We start from the raw sequence: 14,247 nt of genomic DNA, 5'->3' as shown, positions 1-14,247 counted from the left end.
GTTAAAAGATTCTATTAGGTGCATAAATTCACCGACCATAGGTTTGTTTGGGCAACAGACATGAATATTAAAATCCCCCAGAATTAAAAGTCTGTCTGCAGTAGGTATAATCCAAGCCAAGAAGTTAGAAAATTCATTGATAAAATTACCAACCACTTTAGGTGGTCTATATATAAGAGCACAAATCAGAGGATTACTACAATCCAGTTGTATAAGCTGCACTTCAAAACTAGTCAAATGTTCGACTGAAAGACTTAAATCGGTTATTAAAAACCACAGCCACACCCCCTCCTCTACCAGTGGCTCTTGGACAGCTTAAAAAGGAACAGTACAGGGCTAAATTCGTCAACACTGAGCCATGTTTCAGTTCCACCGTTCCTGTCATGAATGTAACCACAGTGTAAAACATGACGTTACAAACAAACACAGTGTAAAACATGACGTTACAATCCTAATAAACAAACTAACACAGTGTAACGGTAACGTAGCCCCGCCCACGGCTAATGACATATTCAAATATAATCAGTTGATCTCATGAATATTCATGAATAATGGGCGGGGCGTATGCAAATCAGCTCGCCTCTGCTCATCGACGTACTATCAGACCACGCTGCAGCGAGCCTCGCCATTGGTCGAGATCGGCTGGTCTCGCGACAGCAGAGAGAGCGTCTGAGCCAATCAGGAAGCGCGAAGGTTAAAAACAACGTTCTGTGTGAAAGGGGGGGGGGCGGGGGTTGTTTGCGGATGACGTCAGAGGTAAAGCCAAGATGGCCGTTTGAGTAGAGAATAAACCGGAGCGATGAAGCAACAGCAGCAGCAGCAGGATCAGCGGCGGTGCTGAGAGTTTATAATCTCATATTTATACTTTTATATCAATAAATCTGATATTAATCAGAGAGAGAAGCAGTGAAAGATGGACCCTGGAGGAGGATATATGGATCAGATAGAACCGACTCTGTCAGAGCTGGGGGATGAGTTCACTCTGGGTGATATCGACGGTAAATATAATAATAAAAATAAATATATTCAACACTTTATCTTCATTTCACTCTTCTATCTCTCTCAGTTTATATACATTGAATATACAGTCTTCATTAAAGTGTGCTGTATAGTGTGTATGTTTAGGAAAGTACACAGCGCTGGCCTTGTTTGTTTATCTTACTTCACATTATTATTATTGTTATTGTTATTATTATTACTAGGTATACCTCCCTAAGTATACAATAAATGTTTAAATAATAATAATTCTCTGATTAAATAATAACAACAATAAAAAAAGTCCTGATTAGATAATACCTATAATAATTATTTCTTAATTTAATAATAATAATAATAATAATATTTGTATAGTTTGTATGTTGAGGTAAATAAACAGCGTTGGCCCTGTTTGTTTATCTTACTTTACATTATTATTATTATTGTTACTATTCTAACTAGTAATACTTCCGTGATTATACAGTAAAAATATAAATAATAATAATTCTGAGTAAATAATAACAACAATAAAAATAGATAAGGTAATACCTATAGTTAATATTTCTTAATTTAATATTAATAATAATATGTAATCTTCATTAAAGCTTACTGTATAATGTGTATGTTGAGGTAAATAAACAGTATTGTTTGTTTATTTTACTTCACATTATTATTATTACTAGGTATACCTCCCTAATTATACAATAAATGTTTTATTAATAATAATAATAATTATCTGATTAAATAATAACAACAATAAAAAAGTCCTGATTGGATAATATCTATAATAATTATTTCCTAATTTAATAATAATAATAATATTTGTATAGTTTGTATTTTGAGGTAAATAAACAGTGTTGGCCCTGTTTGTTTATCTTAGTTAAATTATTATTATTATTATTGTTTTATTGTTATTATTTTAACTACTAATACCTCCGTGATTATACAGTAAAATCATAAAGAATAATAATTCTGAGTAAATAATAACAACAATAAAAATAGATAAGATAATACCTATAGTTAATATTTCTTCATTTAACATTAATAATAATATGTAATCTTCATCTAAGCGCACTGTATAGTGTGTATGTTGAGGTGAATAAACAGCTTTGGCCTTGTTTATCTTACTTCCACTAATTATTATTATTATAACAACTATATGTATAGGTATACCCTAATTATACAACACATATTTCAATAATAATAATAATAATAATAATTTTCTAAAACAAACAAAAAAATGATTTGATAATACCTACAATAATTATTCCTTAATTTAATATTAATAATAATATATAGTCTTCATTAAAGCGCACTGTATAGTGTGAAGTTTGAGAAAAATAAATACCTTCGGCCTCTGAATATGCCTCTTTAATTATACAATAAATATTTCAATAATAATAATAATTATTTTCTCATTAAATAATAACAATAAAACAATGCCCTAATTAAATAATACAAAAACAATGATTCAGTAATTTATTAATGTTATCATTATTAATAATAATAATTCCCTAATAAAATAATCATAAAAATAGTAATTTTCTTATTTATTAATAAAACACAACCCACAGTGTGAGAAATAAAATAAACCTGCAGTGTTCTTTACATTTACTTGGACTTTTATTTGATGTCAGACAGAATGAAACAAAGATATTTCATGTTCTGTCTGGTCACCTTTATTGTATTTGTTAATAAACATTTCAGGCCTGCATCACATTCTAAAAAAAGTTGGGACGGGGGCAATTTGGTGCTGGTAATGAGATGAAAAAAACTAAATAATGATGTGATTCCGAACAGGTGATTGAGATAATTTAGTACAAGAGCGTTTGATGAGCAGAGATGGACAGAGGATCTTAACAAATATGTGAGACAACTATTGAAACGTTTAAAAACTATGTTCCACGTAGAAAGACTGGAAGGGTTTTGTTTATTTCTCCATCTACAGTGCAGAATATTGTTGAATGATTCAGAGAATCTGGAGGAATGTACAGGAGTAACCAAATGGAGAAAAATAATAACTTTGTTTCTTTATTAAAAATAATAATTATTATTGACATGGCCATACATAATCTTGTATGAAGCTTATTCAGAAGAGTGGAGACTGTAATAGTCGTGATAGGACTTTATATCATGCTTATGATCAGGTGTCCACATACTTTTGGCTATATAGTGTTCATGGACACTTATAGGTCATGGAGAGACGGGTGGAAAGAGACGGGTGGGGAGATGATGAGACCTAAAGACTGAGGGACTTTTGTTAAGTTTGTGTTAAAGGAGTGGAGGATTAGTGATGTCATAATGACCTGGAAATAGCTCATCACACACTGCTGCAAAGTACTGTGTGTGTGTGTGTGTGTGTGTGTGTGTGTGTGTGTGTGTGTGTGTGTGTGTGTGTAATATGTATGTATGTGTATGTATGTGCTGTCCCTCATTACAGTAAATGTCCTCTCACACAAACTGCTCGAGTGGCACTGCAGGCTTAGTAGTGCCATTAGACTGGGCATCTACACAGACATGATTGGCTATGTTGGGAGGAGGAAGGGTGGATGACAAAATCCTTGTGATGGATTGGTATCCTGGTAAGGGAATTCTTGCCCCGCACCCAGTATTTTTGGGTGAACCGAACCCACCGCGACTCTGATCAGAATTAAGCAGTTCATGAAATAAAATAAAAAGGTCATGATGTTATTTTTTTTTTTTTAGATTTTGGTACATTTTGTTGATTTCCTGTTTGATTTTTAAAGTTAACCATGCACATGCTGTTCTGTGGTACTCCTCGACCAGGATAGGGGTGGTCCAAGCGATTAAACTGGGAGAAAAAAAATCAAACAGTTGCAAGGACGACAAAAATGAACATCCACTTCATGAAGATGATCAGTGGCTCACTAATTAAACTTCACCTGCACTGTGTTTGATCATTTTTTAAAAGAAGGAATATGTGGTGGTGATGTGTGTATAGCTCTGTGTTCAAGGTTAAGCAAACGTGTTCAAGGCTTCAGTGGTTCTGAATAGATCACTAAACATCAAAGCCATTATCTTAACACACGATTACTGTTATCACAGCACGGCCACACTTTTACTGCACAACACAGATTAGATACAATAGCACTTGTCAAATACAGTAAACACCAGGTGAATCCCTTCAGGACGGATCCTGTGGTATCTCCAGGTCATCAGGGAGTTACAGTCCCTTCGGCGAAGAAAGTGGTAACCTCAGACCAACCAGGAGTTACAGTCCGTTCCGTGAATCCTATGGTTTCTCCAGGCCATTGAGCAGTTATTGTCCTTTCAGCAAATCCTTTGGTATGCGCAGACCAGACAAAAGTTACAGTTCCTTTGGCGAATCCTGCTGTATCTTCAGGTCATCGAGCAGTTATAGCCCCTTCAGCAAATACTTTGGTATCCACAGACAAGCCAGGAGTTACAATCCTATTGGCAAATCCTGTGGAATCTCTACAGGCCGTCCAGGAGTTTCAGCCCCATTGGTGAATCCTGTGGTATCTTCAGGTCTTCGGGGAGTTACAGACCCTTCAGCTAATCCTACGATATCCCCAGGCCATCAAGAAGTTATAGTCCTGTCAGCGAATCCGGTGATATCCCCAGACCAACCAGGAGTTACAGTCCCTTTGGCGAATCATGTGGTAACTTCAGACCAACCAGGAGTTACAGTCCCTTTGGCGAATCATGGGGTAACTTCAGACCAACCAGAAGTTACTGTCCCTTTGGCGAATCATGTGGTAACTTCAGACCAACCAGGAGTTACAGTCCCTTTGGCGAATCATGTGGTAACTTCAGACCAACCAGGAGTTACAGTCCTTTCGGTGAATCCTGTGGTAACCTTAGACCAACCAGAAGTTACTGTCCCTTTGGCGAATCATGTGGTAACTTCAGACCAACCAGGAGTTACAGTCCCTTTGGCGAATCATGTGGTAACTTCAGACCAACCAGGAGTTACAGTCCTTTCGGTGAATCCTGTGGTAACCTTAGACCAACCAGAAGTTACTGTCCCTTTGGCGAATCATGTGGAATATCCACAGACCATCCTGGACTTATAGTCTCGTCAGGAAATCCTGTAGTGTCCCCAGACCAGCCAGAAGTTACAGTCTGTTCTGTGAATCCCTGTCGTAACCTCAAACCAGCCCGAAGTTACAGTCCGTTCTGTGAATCCTGCGGTTTGTCCAGGCCATTGAGCGGTTATAGTGTCTTCAGCAAATGCTTTTGTATGTGCAGACCAGCTAGAAGTTACAGTTCCTTCAGCTAATCCTTTGGTATCCTCAGATCAGCCAGAAGATACAGTCCCATCAGTGGATCCTGTAATATCCCCAGGTCATCGAGGAGTTATAGTCTCTTTAGCCAATCCTTTGGTAACCTCAGACAAGCCAGGAGTTACAGTCCCTTTGGCGAATCCTGGAGTTACAGCCAGGAGGTACAGTCCCATCTGTGAATCCTGTTGTATCCCCTGGCCATCCAGCAGTTATAGTCCCATCAGCAAATCCTGAGGGTATTCCCAGGCCATCGAGGAGTTACAGTTCCTTCTGCAAATCCTGTGCTATCATCAGACTAGCCAGAGGTTACAGTCCCATCAGTGAATCCTGTGATATCCCCAGGCCATCGAGGAGTTATAGTTCCTTCAAAAAATCCTTTGGTAAACTCAGACAAACCAGGAATTACAGTTCCTTCAGCTAATCCTTTGGTATCCCCAGACCAGCCAGAAGTTACAGTCCCATCAGTGGATCCTATGGTATCCTCCGGCCATCGAGGAGTTATAGCCCCTTCAGCCAATTCTTTGGTAACCTCAGACTATCCAAGAGTTACAGTTCCTTTGGCGAATCATGGCGTTACAGCCAGGAGGTACAGTCCCATCAGCAAATCCTGGGACACCTTTGGCTGCTGGATGTTTGGTGCTATATCTTGATAAGATCTGTATTGCTCAGTGGATTCAGGCTTATCTACAAGCCTATAGATTCTGGGGATGTGTAGTAATTCCTCCAGTAAGTTTATGGTTGAGTGAATTCAGGGGGATTTTGAATCCTCTGATAAAATCATTTTAGCAGTTCCTGTGGGATCATCACATGCTTTTAGGTCAGACATAAAAATAATATTTTTAGAGATCCTTTAGCAAACTTAAGAGGCTTCCAGTCCAGATCCTTACAGCAAATCAACATTCAAATCAACATTCAACACATTTTGCAGGATCTCCAGATCAGCCCTGAAATAAAATCCCTGTAAATCCCTTTAATTTTTTTGTGCTGTCAGGCTGTTTGGGATATTAAATTCCTATATTTAATTCCTTTAAGTGGACTGCTTAAAGCTCTGAGGTCAGTCAGCCAGAAAACAATGGTAAAAATTGTAAAAACAAAAAAGACAGTGTACTTGTATGGCCAAAAGTATGTGAACACTCCTTTTTTAGCCATGTCCTTTGCGAACAGGTGTATAAAATCAAGCAAATACAATTTATTATGTTTTATAACTTTGCAACAACAGTTACAGGTCACTCTAACATGACCGTGTCCCAGTCCAAGCTCATGGTTTAATGAGTTTGAACCCCCTGGAGTTTGAAACTGGGCCTTCTTACTCACTCCAAGATCTTGTGGAAACCTTGTCAGAAATATGGGGGCTATTTTACCCCTGAGGGAGGCAACTCTAAATCAATGCCCATGAATTGGGAGAATGGGGTTTTCAGCAAAGCAGACACTTTTTATCCATACAGACTTACAATTACAGCTGAATACAATCTGAGCAATTGAGGGTTGGGTGCCTTGCTCAGAGGACCAACAGTGGCAACTTTTCAGTGGTGGGGCTGGAATTCACAGGCTTTTGATTACTAGTACAGTACCTTAACTGCTGAGCTACCACTGCCCACGCTTATGTCACTGCTTAAGGCATCCTTGAGATTTCTGGGTCTGTTTATTACATTAATGTGTCATAGGTGTTGGAGGACACATTTATATAGGATTGATTATCATAATAAAGGCGGTGTCCTATCTTATTTGATTAGCTTGGCATTATACAGTGTGTAATGATGCTGTAATAAATCAGTATAATATCGTGGAGAGAGATACTAGATTACACAATGCTATAGTATTATACACACACTGTAGTGTTAACCTCTGGCGGGTGGTTAAGGCCACAAGTTCAAGGCCGTCCTCATTGGTTTAAATGTTAAAGTGCCACGCCCTCTTTGTTTCTGTCTTTCCTTACAGAGATGCTGCAGTTCGTCAGTAATCACTCGGAGTTTTCCGATATCTTTGATGAGCCCATGCAGACCGGACCAGGAGACCCCATACAGCCTACCAGCGCCACCATCATGACCACCGCTCCTACTGTAGTGGCCACGCCCACCACCCATACCTTTGTACAGAGTGTGGCAAGCAGATATCAGAGCCGAACAGCACCGCTGCTGCAGCCACGCCCACAACCACAAAAACACATACAGGTACAAACGTTTGCAGACCCACTGTTTAAACTGCGCTGAATCATATATACCCTGTGTTTAAACTGTGCTGAACGATATATACCCTGTGTTTAAACTGTGCTGAATCATATATACCCTGTGTTTAAACTGTGCTGAACCATATATATACCCTGTGTTTAAATTGTGCTGAATCATATATACACAGTGTTAACTGTGCAGAACCATAAATACCCAGTGTTTAAACTGTGCTGAATCATATATACCCTGTGTTTAAACTGTGCTGAATCATACAGGGGTTGGACAATGAAACTGAAACACCTGGTTTTAGACCACAATAATTTATTAGTATGGTGTAGGGCCTCCTTTTGCGGCCAATACAGCGTCAATTGGTCTTGGAAATGACATATACAAGTCCTGCACAGTGGTCAGAGGGATTTTAAGCCATTCTTCTTGCAGGATAGTGGCCAGGTCACTACGTGATGCTGGTGGAGGAAAACGTTTCCTGACTCGCTTCTCCAAAACACCCCAAAGTGGCTCAATAATATTTAGATCTGGTGACTGTGCAGGCCATGGGAGATGTTCAACTTCACTTTCATGTTCATCAAACCAATCTTTCACCAGTCTTGCTGTGTGTATTGGTGCATTGTCATCCTGATACACGGCACCGCCATTGGATGCACATGGTCCTCCAGAATGGTTCGGTAGTCCTTGGCAGTGACGCGCCCATCTAGCACAAGTATTGGGCCAAGGGAATGTCATGATATGGCAGCCCAAACCATCACTGATCCACCCCCATGCTTCACTCTGGGCATGCAACAGTCTGGGTGGTACGCTTCTTTGGGGCTTCTCCACACCGTAACTCTCCCGGATGTGGGGAAAACAGTAAAGGTGGACTCATCAGAGAACAATACATGTTTCACATTGTCCACAGCCCAAGATTTGCGCTCCTTGCACCATTGAAACCGACGTTTGGCATTGGCACGAGTGACCAAAGGTTTGGCTATAGCAGCCCGGCCGTGTATATTGACCCTGTGGAGCTCCCGACGGACAGTTCTGGTGGAAACAGGAGAGTTGAGGTGCACATTTAATTCTGCCGTGATTTGGGCAGCCGTGGTTTTATGTTTTTTGGATACAATCCGGGTTAGCACCCGAACATCCCTTTCAGACAGCTTCCTCTTGCGTCCACAGTTAATCCTGTTGGATGTGGTTTGTCCTTCTTGGTGGTATGCTGACATTACCCTGGATACCGTGGCTCTTGATACATCTCAAAGACTTGCTGTCTTGGTCACAGATGCGCCAGCAAGACGTGCACCAACAATTTGTCCTCTTTTGAACTCTGGTATGTCACCCATAATGTTGTGTGCATTGCAATATTTTGAGCAAAACTGTGCTCTTACCCTGCTAATTGAACCTTCACACTCTGCTCTTACTGGTGCAATGTGCAATTAATGAAGATTGGCCACCAGACTGGTCCAATTTAGCCATGAAACCTCCCACACTAAAATGACAGGTGTTTCAGTTTCATTGTCCAACCCCTGTATATCGATATTGAATTATTGTCCAGCACTAGCCGAATCATACAGTGGGGCCAAAAAGTATTTAGTCAGCCACTGATTGTGCAAGTTCTCCTACTTAGAAAGATGAGAGAGGTCTGTAATTTTCATCATAGGTACACTTCAACTATGAGAGACAAAATGAGAAAAAAAAAATCCAGGAAATCACATTGTAGGATTTTTAAAGAATTTATTTGTAAATTATGGTGGAAAATAAGTATTTGGTCAATAACAAACAAGCAAGATTTCTGGCTCTCACAGACCTGTAACTTCTTCTTTAAGAAGCTCTTCTGTCCTCCACTCATTACCTGTATTAATGGTGCCTGTTTGACCTCGTTATCTGTATAAAAGACACCTGTCCACAGCCTCAAACAGTCAGACTCCAAACTCAACCATGGCCAAGACCAAAGAGCTGTCGAAGGACACCAGGAAGAAAATTGTAGACCTGCACCAGGCTGGGAAGAGTGAATCTACAATAGGCAAGCAGGTTGGTGTGAATCAATCAACTGTGGGAGCAATTGTAAGAAAATGGAAGACATACAAGACCATTGATAATCTTCCTTGGGGTCAAGATCTCATCCCGTGGGGTCAAAATGATCATGAGAACGGTGAGCAAAAATGCCAGAACTACACGGAGGGACCTGATGAATGACCTGCAGAGAGCTGGGACCAAAGTAACAAAGGCTACCATCAGTAACACACTACGCCGAGAGGGACTCAAATCCTGCAGTGCCAGGCGTGTCCCCCTGCTTAAGCCAGTACATGTCCAGGCCCGTCTGAAGTTTGCCAGAGAGCATATGGATGATCCAGAAGAGGATTGGGAGAATAACATGTGGTCAGATGAAACCAAAATGGAACTTTTTGGTAAAAACTCAACTCGTCGTGTTTGGAGGAAGAAGAATGCTGAGTTGCATCCCATACCTACTGTGAAGCATGGGGGTGGAAACATCATGCTTTGGGGCTGTTTTTCTGCAAAGGGGACAGGACGACTGATCCGTGTTAAGGGAAGAATGAACGGGGCCATGTATCGTGAGATTTTAAGCCAAAACCTCCTTCCATCAGTGAGAGCATTGAAGATGGAACGTGGCTGGGTCTTCCAGCATGACAATGATCCCAAACACACCGCTCGGGCAACGAAGGAGTGGCTCCGTAAAAAGCATTTCAAGGTCCTGGAGTGGCCTAGCCAGTCTCCAGACCTCAACCCCATAGAACATTTGTGGAGGGAGTTGAAAGTCCGTGTTGCCCAGCGACAGCCCCAAAACATCACTGCTCTAGAGGAGATCTGCATGGAGGAATGGGCCAAAATACCAGCTACAGTGTGTGCAAACCTGGTGAAGACTTACAGGAAACGTTTCACCTCTGTCATTGCCAACAAAGGTTATGTTACAAAGTATTGAGCTGAACTTTTGTTATCGACCAAATACTTATTTTCCACCATAATTTACAAATAAATTCTTTAAAAATCCTACAATGTGATTTCCTGGATTTTTGTTTCTCATTTTGTCTCTCATAGTTGAAGTGTACCTATGATGAAAATTACAGACCTCTCTCATCTTTCTAAGTAGGAGAACCTGCACAATCAGTGGCTGACTACATACTTTTTGGCCCCACTGTATATACCCTGTGTTTAAACTGTGCAGAACCATAAATACCCGGTGTTTAAACTGTGCAGAACCATAAATACCCGGTGTTTAAACTGTACAGAACCATATATACCCTGTGTTTAAACTGTGCAGAACCATAAATACCCGGTGTTTAAACTGTACAGAACCATATATACCCAGTGTTTAAACTGTGCAGAACCATATATACCCAGTGCTTAAACTGTGCAGAACCCTAAATACCCGGTGTTTAAACTGTGCAGAACCATAAATACCCAGTGTTTAAACTGTGCAGAACCATATATACCCAGTGTTTAAACTGTGCAGAACCATAAATACCCGGTGTTTAAACTGTGCAGAACCATAAATACCCATAAATATCCAGTGTTTAAACTGTGCTGAGTCATATATACCCAGTATTTAAACTGTGCTGAATCGTATATACCCAGTGTTTAAACTGTGCTGAATCATATATACCCAGTGTTTAAACTGTGCAGAACCATATATACCCAGTGTTTAAACTGTGCGGAACCATAAATACCCAGTGTTTAAACTGTGCAGAACCATATATACCCAGTGTTTAAACTGTGCAGAACCATAAATACCCGGTGTTTAAACTGTGCAGAACCATAAATACTCGGTGTTTAAACTGTGCAGAACCATATATACCCAGTGTTTAAACTGTGCAGAACCATATATACCCAGTGTTTAACTGTGCAGAACCATAAATACCCAGTGTTTAAACTGTGCAGAACCATAAATGCCTAAATACCCTTTGAAAAAACCTGTGCAAACCCATAAATACCTAAGTGTTTAAACTGTGCAGAACCATAAATACCCATAAATACCCGGTGTTTAAACTGTGCAGAACCATAAATACCCATAAATACCCGGTGTTTAAACTGTGCAGAACCATAAATACCCATAAATACCCAGTGTTTAAACTGTGCTGAGTCATATATACCCAGTGTTTAAACTGTGCTGAATCGTATATACCCAGTGTTTAAACTGTGCTGAATCATATATACCCAGTGTTTAACTGTGCAGAACCATAAATACCCAGTGTTTAAACTGTGCAGAACCATAAATACCCAGTGTTTAACTGTGCAGAACCATAAATACCCAGTGTTTAACTGTGCAGAACCATAAATACCCAGTGTTTAAACTGTGCAGAACCATAAATACCCAGAGTTCAACTGTGCAGAACCATAAATACCCAGTGTTTAACTGTGCAGAACCATAAATACCCAGTTTTTAAACCGTGCTGAATCATATCTACCCAGTGTTTAAATTGTGCAAATCCATAAATAACCTGGTGTTAAACTGTGCCGATCTACAAATACACAGATGTTAAACTCTACAGTCCTTTAGATCCCTTGGTCCCATTGACCTCTAAATAACCTCAATGTAATAGTCCTGCAAGGTTAAAGGATATTTTTAAATCGAAGCTTTTATTTGTTTTCAGGTTGCAGCATCTCCACTTCCTCTTCAGACTCGGACGTTAGCGAACTTTCCCATGCAGACGCAGACGCTGCAGACGCAGACACAAACGGTGATGATCGCTCCCACCGTGGCGCAGTCCAGATTTATCCAGAACCCCGTCATCTGCCACCAGAACACCCACCCGACCTTCCAAGGTGAGAAGCAGTGATTATAATACAATTAATTTAGCCACCCGTTTACTCCTAAATCCTAATTAAAATAGTGCAGGGTATCATAACCAGTGCCAATCTGCCCTCTGTAGTGCTCCAGCAACAGGTGCCGAGCATCATGACCTCACCGCAGGTTCAACCAATGACGATCCAGCACCAGCGTGTGCTAACTCCTGCTACTCAAACCATCCAGACCATCTCTGCAGCGCCCACTGCTGTCCACACTGTAACACCACAGATGCAGCAGGTCCCGGTAAGTAACACACACTAACAGACCGTCAAGACTAAACAAACATGATTGGCTGTGTCTGTGGGTGGGAGGGATGGCAGAATGGGTTCATCGTTACTGCTCCTGTAGCGGCCTCTGCTGGCTGGTGAAGGTGCTGCACAGAGATGGTGAAAAACGGAGAGCAGTGCGTGACTCTCTGTGTGAACCCCTCTCTGACAGGGGAAAAGAAGCGGTTGGCTACTACACACGTGTCTGAGGGGGGCGTGTTTGGTACAGCCCTCAGTCAGGGTCTGCAGCAGTGAATAGTAATATATCTGGGGAATTGGGTATGACTAGATTGGGAGAAAAAGGCCGAAATATGACCAGCTGGTTAGGGAGCATATTTGCCATCCTCCTATTGGTGGATTTTAGTCGAGTCGTGTAGCATCACTTACACTGTCAGATTACTGCTGCTTACAAAGCTTACCGTGTGTGTGTGTGTGTGTGTGTGTGTGTGTGTTAGCTCTTGTTGCACCAGCCACAGATCCTGAAGACGGACTCTCTGGTTCTGACGACCATGCATAACCCGACTGGGATCACAACGCTGACCACACCCATACAGACGGCTGTACAGCTTCCAGTATGTACACACACACACACACACACACACACACACACACACACAACTACCTATTTACACTATATGGACAAAACTATGTGGACACTCCTCGTAATTATTGCTCCATTACATCTGCTTTCGATTTTGTGACAACAGTTTGGGGAAGGACATTCACACAAGGTTGGTATAGAAGAAGTTCAATGGACTGCACACAGCTCTGACCTCAACCCCTCGGTACACGTTCGCTCACCAGATGGCGCCAGAACTGCGGCGCGTTCTAGGGCTCAGACCCCTATTTTGGGGTGAACACATTCACCCATTCACAAAGAATTAAGAACTCTCCCCGGAGCCCCCCGCCGGCGCCTCTGGGTTTGCTTGTGTTTCCTCACTGGACGCCTTTCGATGCCTGTCTCTGCCACTTCGAATTTGGGGATCTGAACCCGACTCCCGTTTGAAGGCCGTTGCCCCACCCTTCGTCTGCTGAGACCTCAAGCGTTGAAATTCAAATCCCATCCGGTGATTGAGCTTTCAAGTTCAAATCCCAGGTTGTGCTATTGACCTGGGTAGGCGACCAACAGCACTAGTGGCTTGTTGGACTCCTGTCTGGATCGATAGCACTGGCTGGGACGGCTGGGGTTCGAGCTTTTTAGTTTGAATCCCAGCCGTTGCGTCTATCAGCACTAGCCCTGTTCAAGTCCCAGTTCATGCTATCGACCTACATTTACATTCTCTGCATTTAGCAATACTGTGACAGAATTGAGGGTTAAGGGCCTTGCTCAAGGGCCCAACAGTGATAACCTGGCAGTGGTGGGGCTTAAACCTGCCACATTTCGATTACTAGTACAGTACATTGACCACTAGGCTACAACTGCCCAACATTCTGGGTACTGAGACCTTGAATATTTGTGTTTGAATCCCAGCCAGTGCTATCGACCCAGCCAGGCGTCCAACGAGCTTATTTTGTGTGCCTGCGGGAGGGAAGTCGAAAGGTTTCCATTGCGACTTCTGCTGTCTGGTTGATGTGCCTGCACTAGTGATAGATGATATGCGATATGCTCTGCGAGACTCCATCGGTCGACTGGTAAAGCATCAAGAGCATTGGCAGGAGGGGAGTGGAGTCTGTTACAGCTGCGAATGAGGGTGACTTCTTATTAATGACCTTGGTTTACAGTCAGGTGTCCACATAGTTCAGCTGACCAGTACAAACACAATGGAGGGTCT

At 41.6% G+C, this 14,247-nt stretch overlaps 1 protein-coding gene across 1 annotated transcript in view; it reads left to right on the top strand.

Annotated features, from left to right (window-relative positions):
- Positions 1-743: 743 nt before the first annotated feature.
- srebf2 (sterol regulatory element binding transcription factor 2) overlaps positions 744-14,247 on the top strand; it is a 29,484-nt gene continuing 15,980 nt past the window's right edge. The window contains exons 1-5 of the mRNA XM_063017319.1: positions 744-998; positions 7,182-7,414; positions 12,013-12,184; positions 12,292-12,452; positions 12,931-13,047. Coding sequence (XP_062873389.1) covers positions 914-998; positions 7,182-7,414; positions 12,013-12,184; positions 12,292-12,452; positions 12,931-13,047 — 768 coding nt within the window. The 5' untranslated portion in view covers positions 744-913. The remainder of the gene's footprint in view (positions 999-7,181; positions 7,415-12,012; positions 12,185-12,291; positions 12,453-12,930; positions 13,048-14,247) is intronic.

The sequence above is a fragment of the Trichomycterus rosablanca genome, chromosome 2, assembly GCF_030014385.1.
Source record: "Trichomycterus rosablanca isolate fTriRos1 chromosome 2, fTriRos1.hap1, whole genome shotgun sequence".
Taxonomy (NCBI): Eukaryota; Metazoa; Chordata; class Actinopteri; order Siluriformes; family Trichomycteridae; genus Trichomycterus; species Trichomycterus rosablanca.
The sequence above is the reverse complement of the archived record's forward strand: the minus strand, read 5'-3'. Positions and strand labels throughout refer to the sequence as shown.